General features: G+C 36.8%; 1 protein-coding gene across 3 annotated transcripts in view; it reads left to right on the top strand.

The window, feature by feature from the left end:
* The window catches only part of LOC150092677 (putative inactive 1-aminocyclopropane-1-carboxylate synthase-like protein 2), a 244,260-nt gene that overhangs the window by 163,288 nt on the left and 67,416 nt on the right, over positions 1-13,556 (top strand). For all 3 annotated transcript variants that reach the window (XM_090414510.1, XM_090414509.1, XM_090414507.1), the window contains exon 10: positions 9,784-9,916. In XM_090414510.1, the coding sequence (XP_090270636.1) occupies positions 9,784-9,916 (133 nt within the window). The remainder of the gene's footprint in view (positions 1-9,783; positions 9,917-13,556) is intronic.

Below are 13,556 nucleotides of genomic sequence, written 5' to 3'. Positions count from 1 at the left end.
TGCAGTTCCACCAATGTGGTATACTGCTGCTAATCTTTTCACCCCAAAATACATAACCTTACATTTTGTCATATTAAATTGACATCCATTCTCCCTAGCCCAGAACTCCAATCTATCTAAGTCATCCTGCAAGACTTTGACCTCTTCTGCATTCATTATTGCCCTACCCAACTTTGCATCATCAGCGAACAAATGAACTGTTCCACTTAGATCCTTCCCTGTATCGTTAATGAACAGATTAAACAGCAGTGGTCCAAGAACAGAACCCTGCGGCACACCACTAGTCACAGGTCATCTTTTGGATTCTACTCCTGAATAAACTACTCTTTGATATCTCTCCATCAACCACCCACCTATCCATCTCACCAACCCCATATCCATTCCCATATGTTGTAGTTTACGGATTAGAATTCCATGTGGTATCCTGTCAAATGCCTTTGCCAGATCCAGCAGTATCACTGGAAACCCATTTCCCTTATCCAGTTCAGCCGTCACCCTGTTATAAAACTTGAGCAAGTTACTGAGGCATGATCTACCCTTCACAAAGCCATGCTGTTCCCTGTACAGTATCTCATTTTCATCACTCCATTCCTGTATTTTTCCCTTGACTACTTTCTCCAAGACCTTGACAACGACTCCTGATATGTTTATCAGTCAGTAATTTGCAACCATAGTCTTGGATCTTCCTTTATGCAGTGAAACTATTTTCCCCTCTTTCCACGCCTTCGGGACTAAACCAGACCCGAGACTCAGATTAAACAACATGGTCAAGGGCACTGATAATTCCTTAGCCGCTTCACGCAAGACCCATGCCGGTATACCATCCAGTCCCTCAGATATATTCACATTAAGGTTCTGTAATAGACTATTCACCTCCACTTCATTCATCACAATTCCCGTATAAACTAATGGTTTCTTCATTTTTTCAATGTCACTACCTGGATGATATACTTTTGCAAAGTGCGTGCTCAGTAACTCCACTATATCGACTGGTTCAGTGACCTCCTTACCATCGTCATTCCTTAAAATCATTTTGCCATGTACAGTTTTTTCTTGCTTGCAGCATATTGAAAGAACTGTTTGGAATTCTCTTTTGCTTGCATAGCTAGTTTCCTTTCATAATCGGCTTTTGCTGTTTTTACCACACTCGTTACCCTTCTGGCCTGCACTTTGTACCGTTTGTGTGTCTGCAGGTCACCCCTTTCTTTAAATTTCCTCCACAGTTGTTTCTTTTTTTGCAGCTCAAGCTTAATGATGTTATTCATCCATTTAACCCCTACTTGTTTTACTATTCGGACCCTAGGTATACAATAAGCCATAACCTCCTGTAAATGCTCCTTGACCACTTCCCATGCTCTATCGACGTCCAGCCTTGTGCAGTTGTACATGCCATGGCACTGATCCAAGTAATCTCCTAAGCTTTTGTCATACTTATTGGCACGGTAATTCCACATATACCTTGTCTTAGTCAAAAATCCCACACCTTTAGCCACCTCCCAGGTCAAGACCTTATGATCACTCTCACCAATAGGTGGCAACATGGTCATATTCATTACAGTCAAATTGCGAGATGCTATTACCAGGTCAAGCACTCTCACACCTCTAGTATTTTCAATTACATGCTGTCTCAGATAGTTATCCCTTAATAATTGAATAAAATCCATTTCCTTCCTCACATGTGTCCTCTCCTCCTTCCAATGAATGTTACCATAGTTGAAATCGCCCATAATAATTACCCACCTTCCACTCATTTCATCAATTTGTTTATGCCTATCTCCACCATCTATTCCATCACCTGGTCTATAGCAGCACCCAACTGTATATTTTATTCTGCCAGTCTCAATCTCACACCAAATAGCCTCCAATGAGCTCCTTTCACTATCCTGCAATACAACTTCAATTCTCCTTGGCTGCAGTTCATCAGCTATCATCAATAACACCCCTCCCTCCATTTTATTCTCTCTGTCCCTCCCAAACACACTATAACCTACACATTCTATCCCACTAACTATATCATCTTCCGTCAGCCATGTTTCACTAATGCCAATAACCTGTGGCCAGGAAGAGCCAATCAAGGCCAAAAATTCTTCCTTCTTGTTCCTAATACTCCTGGCATTAGTATACATGAAATGCAGTGATCCCTTTATTCCACCCCTATCTTGATGCGTTATTCTAAATGTCCCATTCCCATTTTTTGTCCTTAGTGCTGGCTCGGGTACATTATATACATTTTTACACTCAACTGTCTCACTGATGTCTGCATATCCACTCCCCCCCCCCTTGGTAGTTCTAGTTTCCCTGGTTCTGCACATCCATTTTCACTTCATTCAGCGACACTTTTTCCAGTCTCAAATGGTGTGCTCAAATTCAAATGTAAAGACACAAGAGTATACAAGAAATTTGGAATAGGAAGTCTTTAGCATTTAGTTTTGAGCAGAAAAATGAACATCATAGGGGGGGGGAGGATGTATAAGAAAGTTTTTAAAACGGTCAGTTGAGCAGATTTCAGAGGTGAACTGTAGACTGAAACATACAAATATTATTCAACAAAAACTGAAAGAGTTTGAATACAAGAACTAAACCTTGGAAACTCAGAGGCAAAATCTGAAGAGGTTGTCAGGAAGAATCAAACATTGATTGATTCTGACAGAGAAACATATGATGATTTTTGCAAGGATAGAAAAATCAGAACTCTTTGGTTTACTCAAAAAACTAAAGATGCAATCATGGAAAAGAAGAAAGTATTTATTTTTATTATGGATAATTGCGCATCTAAAGTACACTAGTACTGTGGATGGGCAATTATCTACTCCAGCTGCTGTTCTAAATTTCAGGTTTATGATGGCTTTTGCTACCTCAAGTACTGATATGCATTCCATGTGAATATTTTCTATTACTGTTTCATTGCTACTTATTTCATTTATTAATCTTTTAAAGTAATTACTTCAGACATCTATAATATATAAAGTTCACATGTCACTTTATAATTTTTGGTATTCTTTCATACCAAAGGCTATCAGCAAGAAAATCAACATATATCATCATCATCATCAAATTCCTGCCATGTACCCTCAAGGGGTGTACAGGATATGATAATACTACATGAAAAAAATTACATCATTATTAATTTCCTATCTACAATTTTCCTCCAAATCAGTCTGTTACTTGTCAAGACTCCAACATTATCAGATCTTATATTACTATCGTCTAAAGCATTTTGTACCGTATCAATCCACCTATATCTTGGTCTTCCTCTGGGTCGTTTTGCTGCCAACCTGGCAGAGAACACTTGTTTTGCTAATCTTTCCTCGCCCATTCTGTTTAAGTGACCATACCACCTAAGATTAGCTCTGCTAACGCATTCCTGGATGCTGACAGTGTCAAGTTCTTTCCTAATATCCTTGTTTTTAATATGATATTGCCATTGATGCCATCTGTTCATGCCTATAATCTTTCTCAGGACTCTCATATCTGTGGTCTCTAGTCTTTGGTCAAGTGTTTTACTTCTGACCCAGCTCTCAGATCCATAAGTTAAAACTGGTTTGAACACTGTCTTGTACACAGCTAATTTAGTGTTCCGACTGATTTCTCTCTTATTCCATATGAATTTATTCAATTGACTTCCCACCATACCAGCTTTGCTGATTCTGTTGTCTATTTCTATATTTAATTTACCATCTTCAGTAAAAATTGTGCCTAAATAGCTGAAATGTTTTACTTGCTCCACAGGTTCTCCATTCACAACACAGTTGACATTTTCAATGATTCTGCCTATTTTCATTGTCTTTGTCTTTTTATTGCTGACCTTCATACCATATCTATTACAACAGCTATTCAATTTAGTCAGAGAATCTTGCAGACTTGTAGCAGATTTATTTAGAAGTATAACATCATCCGCATAAAGCAAAGAGCTGACATTAACATCTCCAATTTTGATATCATGTTTAATACCACTTTCCTTCATAATGTGATCCATATAGATAATAAATAACAAAGGCCATTCAAGAAGATTAGCCTCATATTTTGTGTTGAATACTATGGCTACTCCTTCTTTTCCTTGATTGTCATTGCCTGAATATAACATTTTGTATTTATTGCTCAGAAAGATCTCACCAGTTTTGGTCTTTTTTGTTGCAGTCACCCCTATTATGTCGATCTGGTACTTATCTAATTCCTCAGCTAGCTCCATTTCTTTGCCATTCAGGCTTCTTACGTTGATAGTACCGGTCTTTAACTCTGGTGATGTTGAGTTGGGGTTTATTTTCAGATTTGTTCCAGTAGCTGACTTTTCGCTGTTCGCCCTGGTTCCCTGGGGAAAACAACGGGGGCCTTGTTTAACCGGGCGACGGCCCAGCCGTCATGAAATTTTGTCATGTTGTACCATCATTCTATATTTTGGTTTAACCAATAAGAATACAATTTGGTCGGCTAAATCCCAAATTGCCAGCCCATCCTCGTCTGTTCAGTATCCAAGTAGATATCCAACAGGGTGCACCACGAGAAGGTGAGGATTGGACATTAGGTCAGAAGCCCTGGTCGGTTCTCCGCATTCCTTTAAAGGCTATGTGGAGGTCTCCTCTCGGTTATACAGCTTTGACCCTTAATCAACATATGTTCTGAGAGAATATATGTTGATTTTCTGAAATATTATTGTTTAGCTACTTTAAAATATTAAAGTAGCTAAACAAAAGTTATAAGAAAACTTTGGTAAGACTATAGAATAAAAATAATAGAAAGTTGGCAAAATGTTTTGGAGACTACTTAAAAAGCTTTGAAATGAAGGAACGAGTACTGCAAAATGAATCAGAAATGGTAAATGACAATGTGAACTTTATATATTCTAAATGTCTGAAGTAATTACAATGGTACCTTGGTCAGCGAGCATAATTTGTTCCGGAAACGTGCTTGTGATCCAAAGCACTCGTATATCAAAGCGAATTCCCCCAGAAGAAATAATGGAAACTCAGATGATTCGTTCCAAAACTCAAAAATATTCATATAAATGTGATTAATACAAAATGCATATACCTTCGTATACGTTATATATGTATACCTTTTTATATTTTTATTATTTAAATGTAATATACATAAAGTAATCAAATTTATTAATTACATTACAATTAGATATTACAGTACTGTAATTGTATTAGGTAGGACGACTTTCATTATCACTAACGGAATCACTGCTATCTGTTGACTCTTTCTTTTTGTGCGACTTTAACAAGGAACCTATCCAATGACACTTGCTTTTACCTCCTTTTGAGGATTTCACGGAAATATGACATCGCATTGTCGTTAAACAGATTCATCACTCGCACTGCCACAGCCTTACTCGGGTGGTGCTTTTCTACAAAATTTTGCACTGTTTCCCACATTTTACACACCTCCCTAATCTCATTTGAAGAAAGCGATGTCTCCGTCTTTTTCTCCTCCTCCTCAGACGAGATCTCCTCCATAACCTCTTGCTGTTGCTCGCAATGCAGATCCATCAGTTCGTCGGTGGTAAACTCCTGGCCATGTTCCTCCACCAGCTCTTGAATGTCATCGTCATTCACCTCCAGTCCCATGGTCTTCCCCCAAGGACACAATTTCATCGACAACTGGCAGCTCCTGTTCACGAGCAAACCCCTCGACACAATCAGACCACAGTTTTCTCCAAGCAGAATTAAGGGTTCTCTTGGTGACCCCATCCCAGGCTTTATCGATGATCTTGACGCAGTTTACGATGTGGAAATGATTTTTCCAAAACTCTCAGAGGGTAAGGTTAGTTCCTTCAGTCACCTCGAAGCGTCGCTGAAATAGTGCCTTGGTGTAAAGCTTTTTAAAGTTCGAAATGACCTGCTGATCCATGGGCTGGAGTAATGGAGTAGTGTTGGGAGGAAGGAACTTCACCTTAATGAACTCGAATTCTTCCAGTAAATCGTCCTCAAGGCTTGGAGGACGAACAGGAGCATTATCCATAACCAGCAAGACTTTGATTGGCAATTTTTTTTCTAAAAGGTATTTCTTCACTGCAGGACCGAAGACCTTGTTAATCCACTCAGTGAACAAGATACGAGTGACCCAAGCCTTGCTGTTGGACCTCCACATAATGTTTAACTGGCTCTTCTGCACCTTGCATTTCTTTAAGACTCGTGGATTCTCAGAATGATACACGAGCAGGGGCTTGACTTTGAAATCACCGCTTGCATTAGCCCACAGCAAGAGAGTGAGACGGTCTTTCATGGGCTTGTGACCAAGCATTGCATTCTCTTCTGCTGTAATGTAGGTCCTCTTTGGCATCTTTTTCCAAAAAAAAGCCCACTTTCATCGCAGTTAAAAACTTGCTGTGGCAGGTAACACTCGGAAACCATGAGCTTCTGGAACTCGGCAGTGAACACTTCGGCTACCTTTACGTCCGAACTCCGCAGCCTCTCCGTGCCTCACAACATTATGGATGCCACTTCTCCTCTTAAATTTATCAAACCATTCCCTGCTCGCCGTGAAGCCTTCTTCGTTTTCTGTAGACGTACCTGGCAGTTTACTTACGAGGTCGGCGTACAAGACCTTTGCCTTCTCACAGATCAAATTCTCGGTCACAGTATCACCTGTTAGTTGCTTCTCATTTATCCACACCAAAAGCAACTTTTCTACATCTTCCAGAATACGTGGCCATTGCTTTGATACTATCGTGACTCCTTTTGCTACATCTAGCCCCCTTAGTTCTTCTTTCTTCTTTAATACTGTGCAAATCATTGACGTAGACTTCTTATAAAATCTTGCGATGGCAGCCACTTGCATACCTTGTTCATGCTTCCACCATAATCATCTCCTTCTTCTTACTGCCTTCCTTTTCAACCCTTTTCTTCATTGGGGCCATTGTCGTAGTACAGTTACTAAAGAACGGTCACTACATTTGGACACAAAATAAAAAAAAAATGCTTTACGCACACACACGTGGTCACAACGCTAGCACGAATGTTGACTATACGAATGAGGTATGCCAACTGAGACCGAGCGTGCGTGACGATTACCCACAATCCCGAGTGGCTTGTGATCACGTGACGCTCGGCAGACAAAGCGTATAGGTAATACTCATGTTGCAAGATCTTGCTCGTTTATCAAGTTAAAATTTATTAAAAATTTTTGCTCATCCTGCAAAACTCGAGACCAAGTTACTCGCAATCCAAGGTACCACTGTATTTAAAAGATTGCTAAATGAAGTAAGTAGTGACAAAGCAGTGATAGAAAATATTCACATGGAATGCAGTCAAGAATGCATATCAATACTTGAAGTAGCAAAAACCATAAACCTGAAATTTGGAATGGTAGTTGGAGTATATAATTGTCCATCCACAGTACTAGTGTACTATGGATGGGCAATTATTCATAATAAAAATAAATAAAAGCCTTAAATTGGCTGCACTGCATAATTCAGATGGCATGGTCAGAGGGTTGAATTCCAGAAGATTGGAGTAGAGCCCTCATAATACATACAAGGGGCGGGGCTGGAAAGTTTTGATAAACACCTAGAACAAAAATAATATTAAAAAAACTGATATAATCACAAGGAAGAACATATATGAGGAAATAGGAATATATTACCTTCATAACTCTAATATTAGTATGTTCTTTCTTGTGGTTATATCAGTAACTTTAACCTCCCTACTGGCGAGGTAGATGAAATATTGAGACCAAATTGCACTTTTTATCCATGTTATTCAATAGGTGTTACAGAATCGTATCCAGATTTATCTAGACATCATGGCTGGTTTGCAGGGAGGGTAATATCATTTTTGTTCTAGGTGTTTATCAGAACTTTCCAGCCCCCCTCCCCCCAATAGCTGTTAAAAAGAAAATAAAACAAATGAATGTGAGAATTAGAAGAATTTTCCTGCTGTGTTCCTGATAAGATTTATGCAAGCCTACTTCAAAAAAAAAAAAAAAAATCCTAAGAAAAATTGTTGAAGGGAAACTTGGAGAAGATTAAGCTGGGTTCAGTCCAAATAGTGGTTGTCTGGATCAGATTTTCACTTTAGAACAAATAGTTGCGATATCATGCGAATATAACAAGGATCTATATTTTACTTTTGTAAATCTACCAAAGGCGTGGAAGGACAAGTTGCCTTGAGAAAGACATTGAAATTGATATAATGTCCTGTTTGTTGCTATATAATTGTGCTGGTTTTTTTTTTTTTTTTTTTTTTTTTTTTTAGCATAAGTATTGGAGGAGAGTTTAATGTAAAATGAGGTGTGATAAGGGCGCTCACTGTCTTCCACTATTATTCATCATATATATGGATCACATTATGAAGGAAAGTGGTATTAGGCCTGATATCAAAATTGGAGATGCTGATCTCAGCTCTTTACTTTATGCAAATTAAATAAAACAGAATGTAAAGGAAAATATGACAAAACAGGCATTTAATATCTGTTAAGAAAACTCAGGTCATCCTTGGAAATTATGTACAGAGTGTGAGAACTGGATTTTTTGTTTGGAGAGTGGTGAATGGGCAGAATAGATTGTCAGAGGCTGTTGTCAATGCTTCATTGGTGAATGACTTCAAGGAGAGGTGTGATAGTTACTGTGTCGATAATGGTTAGCATGGGCCTTCTACAATGAGACTTTGACTCCCTGGAGATGCCTGAGAAAATAGTAATAATAACAATAATGATACAAGTATGTCATAAAAAGACCCAGAGGAAGACTATGTTTTCTTGGTGGATTAATGCTTTAGAACAGTGCTTCCTAAACTGGGGGCCGTATGTTTTGTTGAGGGGGGGGGGGACATGAAATAATGAAAACAAATTTAAAATGTTTTAAGACTAAGTGATTTTTTTATCTTAAAAGAAGCATATTTAATTTTTATTTATTATTTCTTTTTTGTTATTTTTTATATTTTAATGGAAAAAAATCATACATTGGTGGGGGTTCACAAATTTTGCTTCCTGTGTATTTCGGCATTTAATGAATATTAGTAAATATATGCTTATTCATATAAGTTTCATTTCAAAGCAGAAATCTAAGAATTGCAGTTTCAAATATTTCACCTGATATTGACTTTTTGTGTAGCAGTATTGAAACACATCCATCACATTAAATTGTTATTAAACTTTTATGTTTTTAATTCTTTCTTTATTACTAATCGTTTTACGTTTCATGTTCTTGTACTGCAAATGTACAATAACAATATATCTATCTATATAAAAATATGAGATAATGTGCCATGGCAAATGTGTATATAAGATGCTAAAAATGTAATATTTGCATTTGATTTTTGCAATATTCGCTGTGTATGCTTTGTATTGAATATAAGTACAATAAATATTAATAATATATGTCTATATTATTATGATTTTTTTGAGGGGGGGGACGTGAAATATTTTAATTTTTCCAAAGGGGGCCCCTGGCATCCAGAAGTTTGGGAAGCACTGCTTTAGAAGACTGAAATATGTGATTTTACAGTAGTGCAGTCCTGACAAATAATGGACTAAGTATATAGAAATGGCTATGTGAAATTATTACTACATGAAAAGTTTATATTATTACTATCATAGTATTTTCTACTTCCCATGAGGGCACATACCAGGAATGTAATGATCATTATGTTTCTTTCTGAATGCTGTTATATGTTGCTGAACCTGTTAATGGATATTTCAGTGTGGGATAAAGTATTGTATTATGAAAAAAATATTTTATATTTCTAATTTTTAAAAGTTTTCTCTGAAGAGCATGCAGATTATTCTCTGAAATGTATGCAAATATTGTAATACAATGAAAATAACTATTTTGCATCTTCCTAGACACCATTTACATGCAGTTATTGATGAAGTTTATGCCTTGTCAGTATTTGGTAAAGGAGAATTCCACAGTGTCCTGAGCTTTTCAACTTTGCCTGATCCTGAACGTACCCATGTGTTATATGGACTAAGTAAGGTATGTAATTGCTGTTCAAACTTTATAAAGTTCTCATTCCAATTCTTTACAGAATTAAAGGGCTTCTTTTGAGTAAATAATGTCATTGTTACATGTTCAACTTAAATATAGTAATAAATGTCCTTCTTGTAAATATACATTTTTCTTAACCAAAAATGAAGTGACTATTAAGTGAGTTCCAAACATTTTTGTCAATCTGATCCACTCCTAAAGCACTCTTTAGGAGTGGATCACCACATAATAAACCATAATAAATTTATTCAACTTTTCTGCTAATTGTTTATTGTAAAAATAACTATATATATATATATATATATATATATATATATATACATTTATTTTACTTATTTTTTAAAAGAGAAAGATGGAATCTGATGATCAGTTTCTTAAATAGCTTAGGATTATGGCCCTTGTTCCAGTAACAGAGATTAATGGAATGAAACAGCAGGATGAGAAGTTGTTTCTGTAGATTGGAAGCTGAATAGCAAATGGATGTTGACTAGCAGTTGCTCATTTATTTACATCTTTAAATTTAGGAAAGAGTAGGAAGATATCTAGTTCAGAAGAATAGCATCCGTGAAAATACCTATATAAAAGGTACACTGTCTGTATGAAGGTAATTGGGGTGAATCTGAGTGTGGAGGTTATTACTTAACATGGGTGGTTTTCTTCTGAAAACCATCTTCTGACTTCAAGCATTTTTTGGGAGGATTTGGTGCACCATTCTAAATGTGAGAATAGTTTTCTAAGGTCGGAAAGTAGAGAAGTAGACGCGTGGATAGGCTTATGTGTTCGTCAGACATGTTGTAATAGGTTTCACGGTATAATAAGAACACAGATGGTTAAGAAAATAACTATTTATTAACTTAAAAGCTAATATTTCGCTGGTATTATATCCAGCATCTTCAGAGCACACAACACAAAGTTTGTTACAAAGGCAAGATAACCACAATCCGGTGTAACAGTGGGGCTAATAAAAGTGATTGCAGCTTTTACTAGCTGCAATCACTTTATATTACAATATTAGCTTTTAAGTTAATAAATAGTTATTTTCTTAACCATCCGTGCTCTTATTATACCGTGAAACCTATTAACACGTAGAGAAGTAGAGTTTTGAGAAGAAAAAGATGTTTAGTTTTTGCAAAGGAAGAAAGAGGCTATATATGTGATTTGTTTGTGCCAGATAATGACATGTAAGTCAGCCCAAGAAAAAATTTGATTTTTCTCTTGGGATTTGGTGACCATTCAAAAGGTAAAAATCCATTATATAGATTGCTTCCAGTAAAGCACATTTTGACTTCATATGTACAGTGCAGTTAGACTTCATATTGATTTCTATAAAATAAGGAACGAAGAGAAAAATCATGATAACTCAAAAACTGTAACATGAATTTTTATGTAATTCAGAAAGCAGTATGATATGAGATGATATAAAATAAACACCCACAAAAATTGTAAATAGTTTAATTCATTAACAAATGGGTACATGAAGACAGTGATCAAACACAAGAGGTCAAAATAAGATTGTCAAAGTGCCTCAATGAGGAATGTGGTCACCACTCACAGCAATATAACATTGGCAACAATGTTTCATACTGTTTATAATGGTGTCGAAGGATTTAATTGGTAATAACCATTGCTCCTGCAAAGCTTTCCTAAGGTCCCAGAGGTTTTTTTTTGTGGGGGGGGGGGGGGTTGAGAACAGCAACCTGCCTATCTTGAGCATTTCAGTCATGCTCAATATAAAGGTCAGGAGACCTGACTGGTCAGTCCATACACACAGTAGTCTCTTGTTGAAGATATTGGTCCATGAGCTTCATTCAATGAGGACAAACATTATCATCTTGTATAATAAATGTCTCCCCTATTGCATTTGCATTCAGATGGTCCAGGATTCATATGAATATAGTGGTCCAGGAACTCATCTCCATACATTGCAGCATTCATGATTCTGCTGTGAAGCACATACAGATTGGTGTGTCCATCCAATGAGATGCCTCCCCAAACCATTACACTACTTCCACCATAAGTATGTCCCTTTCATGGATATTAGAGGGATGTCCTTGGTACTCTCCAGATTAGAGTGTATGTGGCATTGCTTTGTAGAGCAAAATTTCGACTCATCTGAAAACAGTATCAATCCATTGTCTGCAGTCCAGTTGACTTGGAGCATGGTCCATTTCAGACATTCACACCTATGGAGTGAGAATAGAGGCATGCAGAGTACTGAGTTGCCTAGCATACAGACCACCTTTGTATGAAGCTTTCTGTGATGGTGGATGCAGATACCACATGTTCCTGTAGCTAACATGAGGTCAGATAATAGCTGATTCAGAGTAGCACTCTGTTTCAGCAAGCAAAGGATACTGTTTGTTACTGTTGAAATTGGTTACAGTCTGTGAACCACGGAACAACTCACATGCAACCATCTGGCTACTTTCACCTGATTTTGGATGGTCCCTTGTCTTACAATGGCTCTCCACTGGAATTCGTCAGTTAAACGATGTCTCGCAGCCATATTTCCAAGAATTTAGAATCTTGCTATCACAAAATATCTTGTTCTCACTCCAGACATGAAATGGAAAACCACTCCAAAATGCCCACTTTAATGCCATGGCTCATTTGCATATACTGCTGACAGCGCCATTCATTTATATATGATAACCAGACTCAGCATTTCTTTTTACATAATGTACCCTGACTTTCATATGTTTTTTCCCCTCTTTCTTCCCCCCCACATGTTATCACAATTTATCCCTTTGTACCTTAATTTATGAAAACCAGCGTGCGATGCACCAAATAAGTATCATTGTTCATCTGGCTGACATATTGTCTTTCATATCCCATCTCTGCTAAATGAAACTGTTTTATAAGAGCAGACTCCCAGTGGTTGAATGTGTTAATCTTCAATTCTTCTTATTATTATTATTATATGACACCTCCAAGGAGTCCAAAGACATTGAGGGTGAGTATGCCAACAGCATCAAATGATTGACCCCTTCCAACTACTAACCATGCTCAAACTTGCCTAACTTTTTGTTGAGCCATTAGTAGCAGAGGCTCTACCAATCGACCAACTTTTGCTTGTATTCTGTGCAAGTGAATGAATAATTTCCATTGCTTCTTGAACTTCTGAATCTAACTGTCATATGAGAGATAAGGTCTTTAATATTTAGCAGCAAATAATAGCATTATTTGCTGCTAAATAATGCTATTATTTCTCCTTAGTTTTAGAAGACTAAACCAGATTTATGATCCTCTTTCTTTTTTGTACATCTGTATTATGTTCACCTACAACCACAATATATCTTATAACCTCCTAGCTTCTTTAATGATAGATGAGGTAGTTTGAATAATCATAGAATGGTGAATGCTTCTTATAGAAATGAGGTAGCTTTTATATTACTTTGTTTTGTGTTTGTTAGTCATATTTATTTATTTAACTTTTATATAAAGTGAAGTGGCATTACCTTTGCAGTTGAATTTTTTTTTTTTTAAACTATACAATATTTTGGGAAAATTTGGTTAAAAGAGCAAAGCTAATAATAATAATGGCAAATATCTGTTGGATTATAGAAATGAGGTAGCTTTTATATTACTTTGTTTTGTGTTTGTTAATCATGTTTATTTATTTATTTTT

The sequence above is a fragment of the Typopeltis vanoorti genome, chromosome 25, assembly GCF_054136105.1.
Source record: "Typopeltis vanoorti isolate ZY-2024b chromosome 25, IOZ_Tvanoo_1.0, whole genome shotgun sequence".
Lineage (NCBI taxonomy): Eukaryota > Metazoa > Arthropoda > Arachnida > Uropygi > Thelyphonidae > Typopeltis > Typopeltis vanoorti.
Note: the sequence above shows the minus strand (reverse complement) of the source record. Positions and strands in the feature narration are given on the sequence as shown.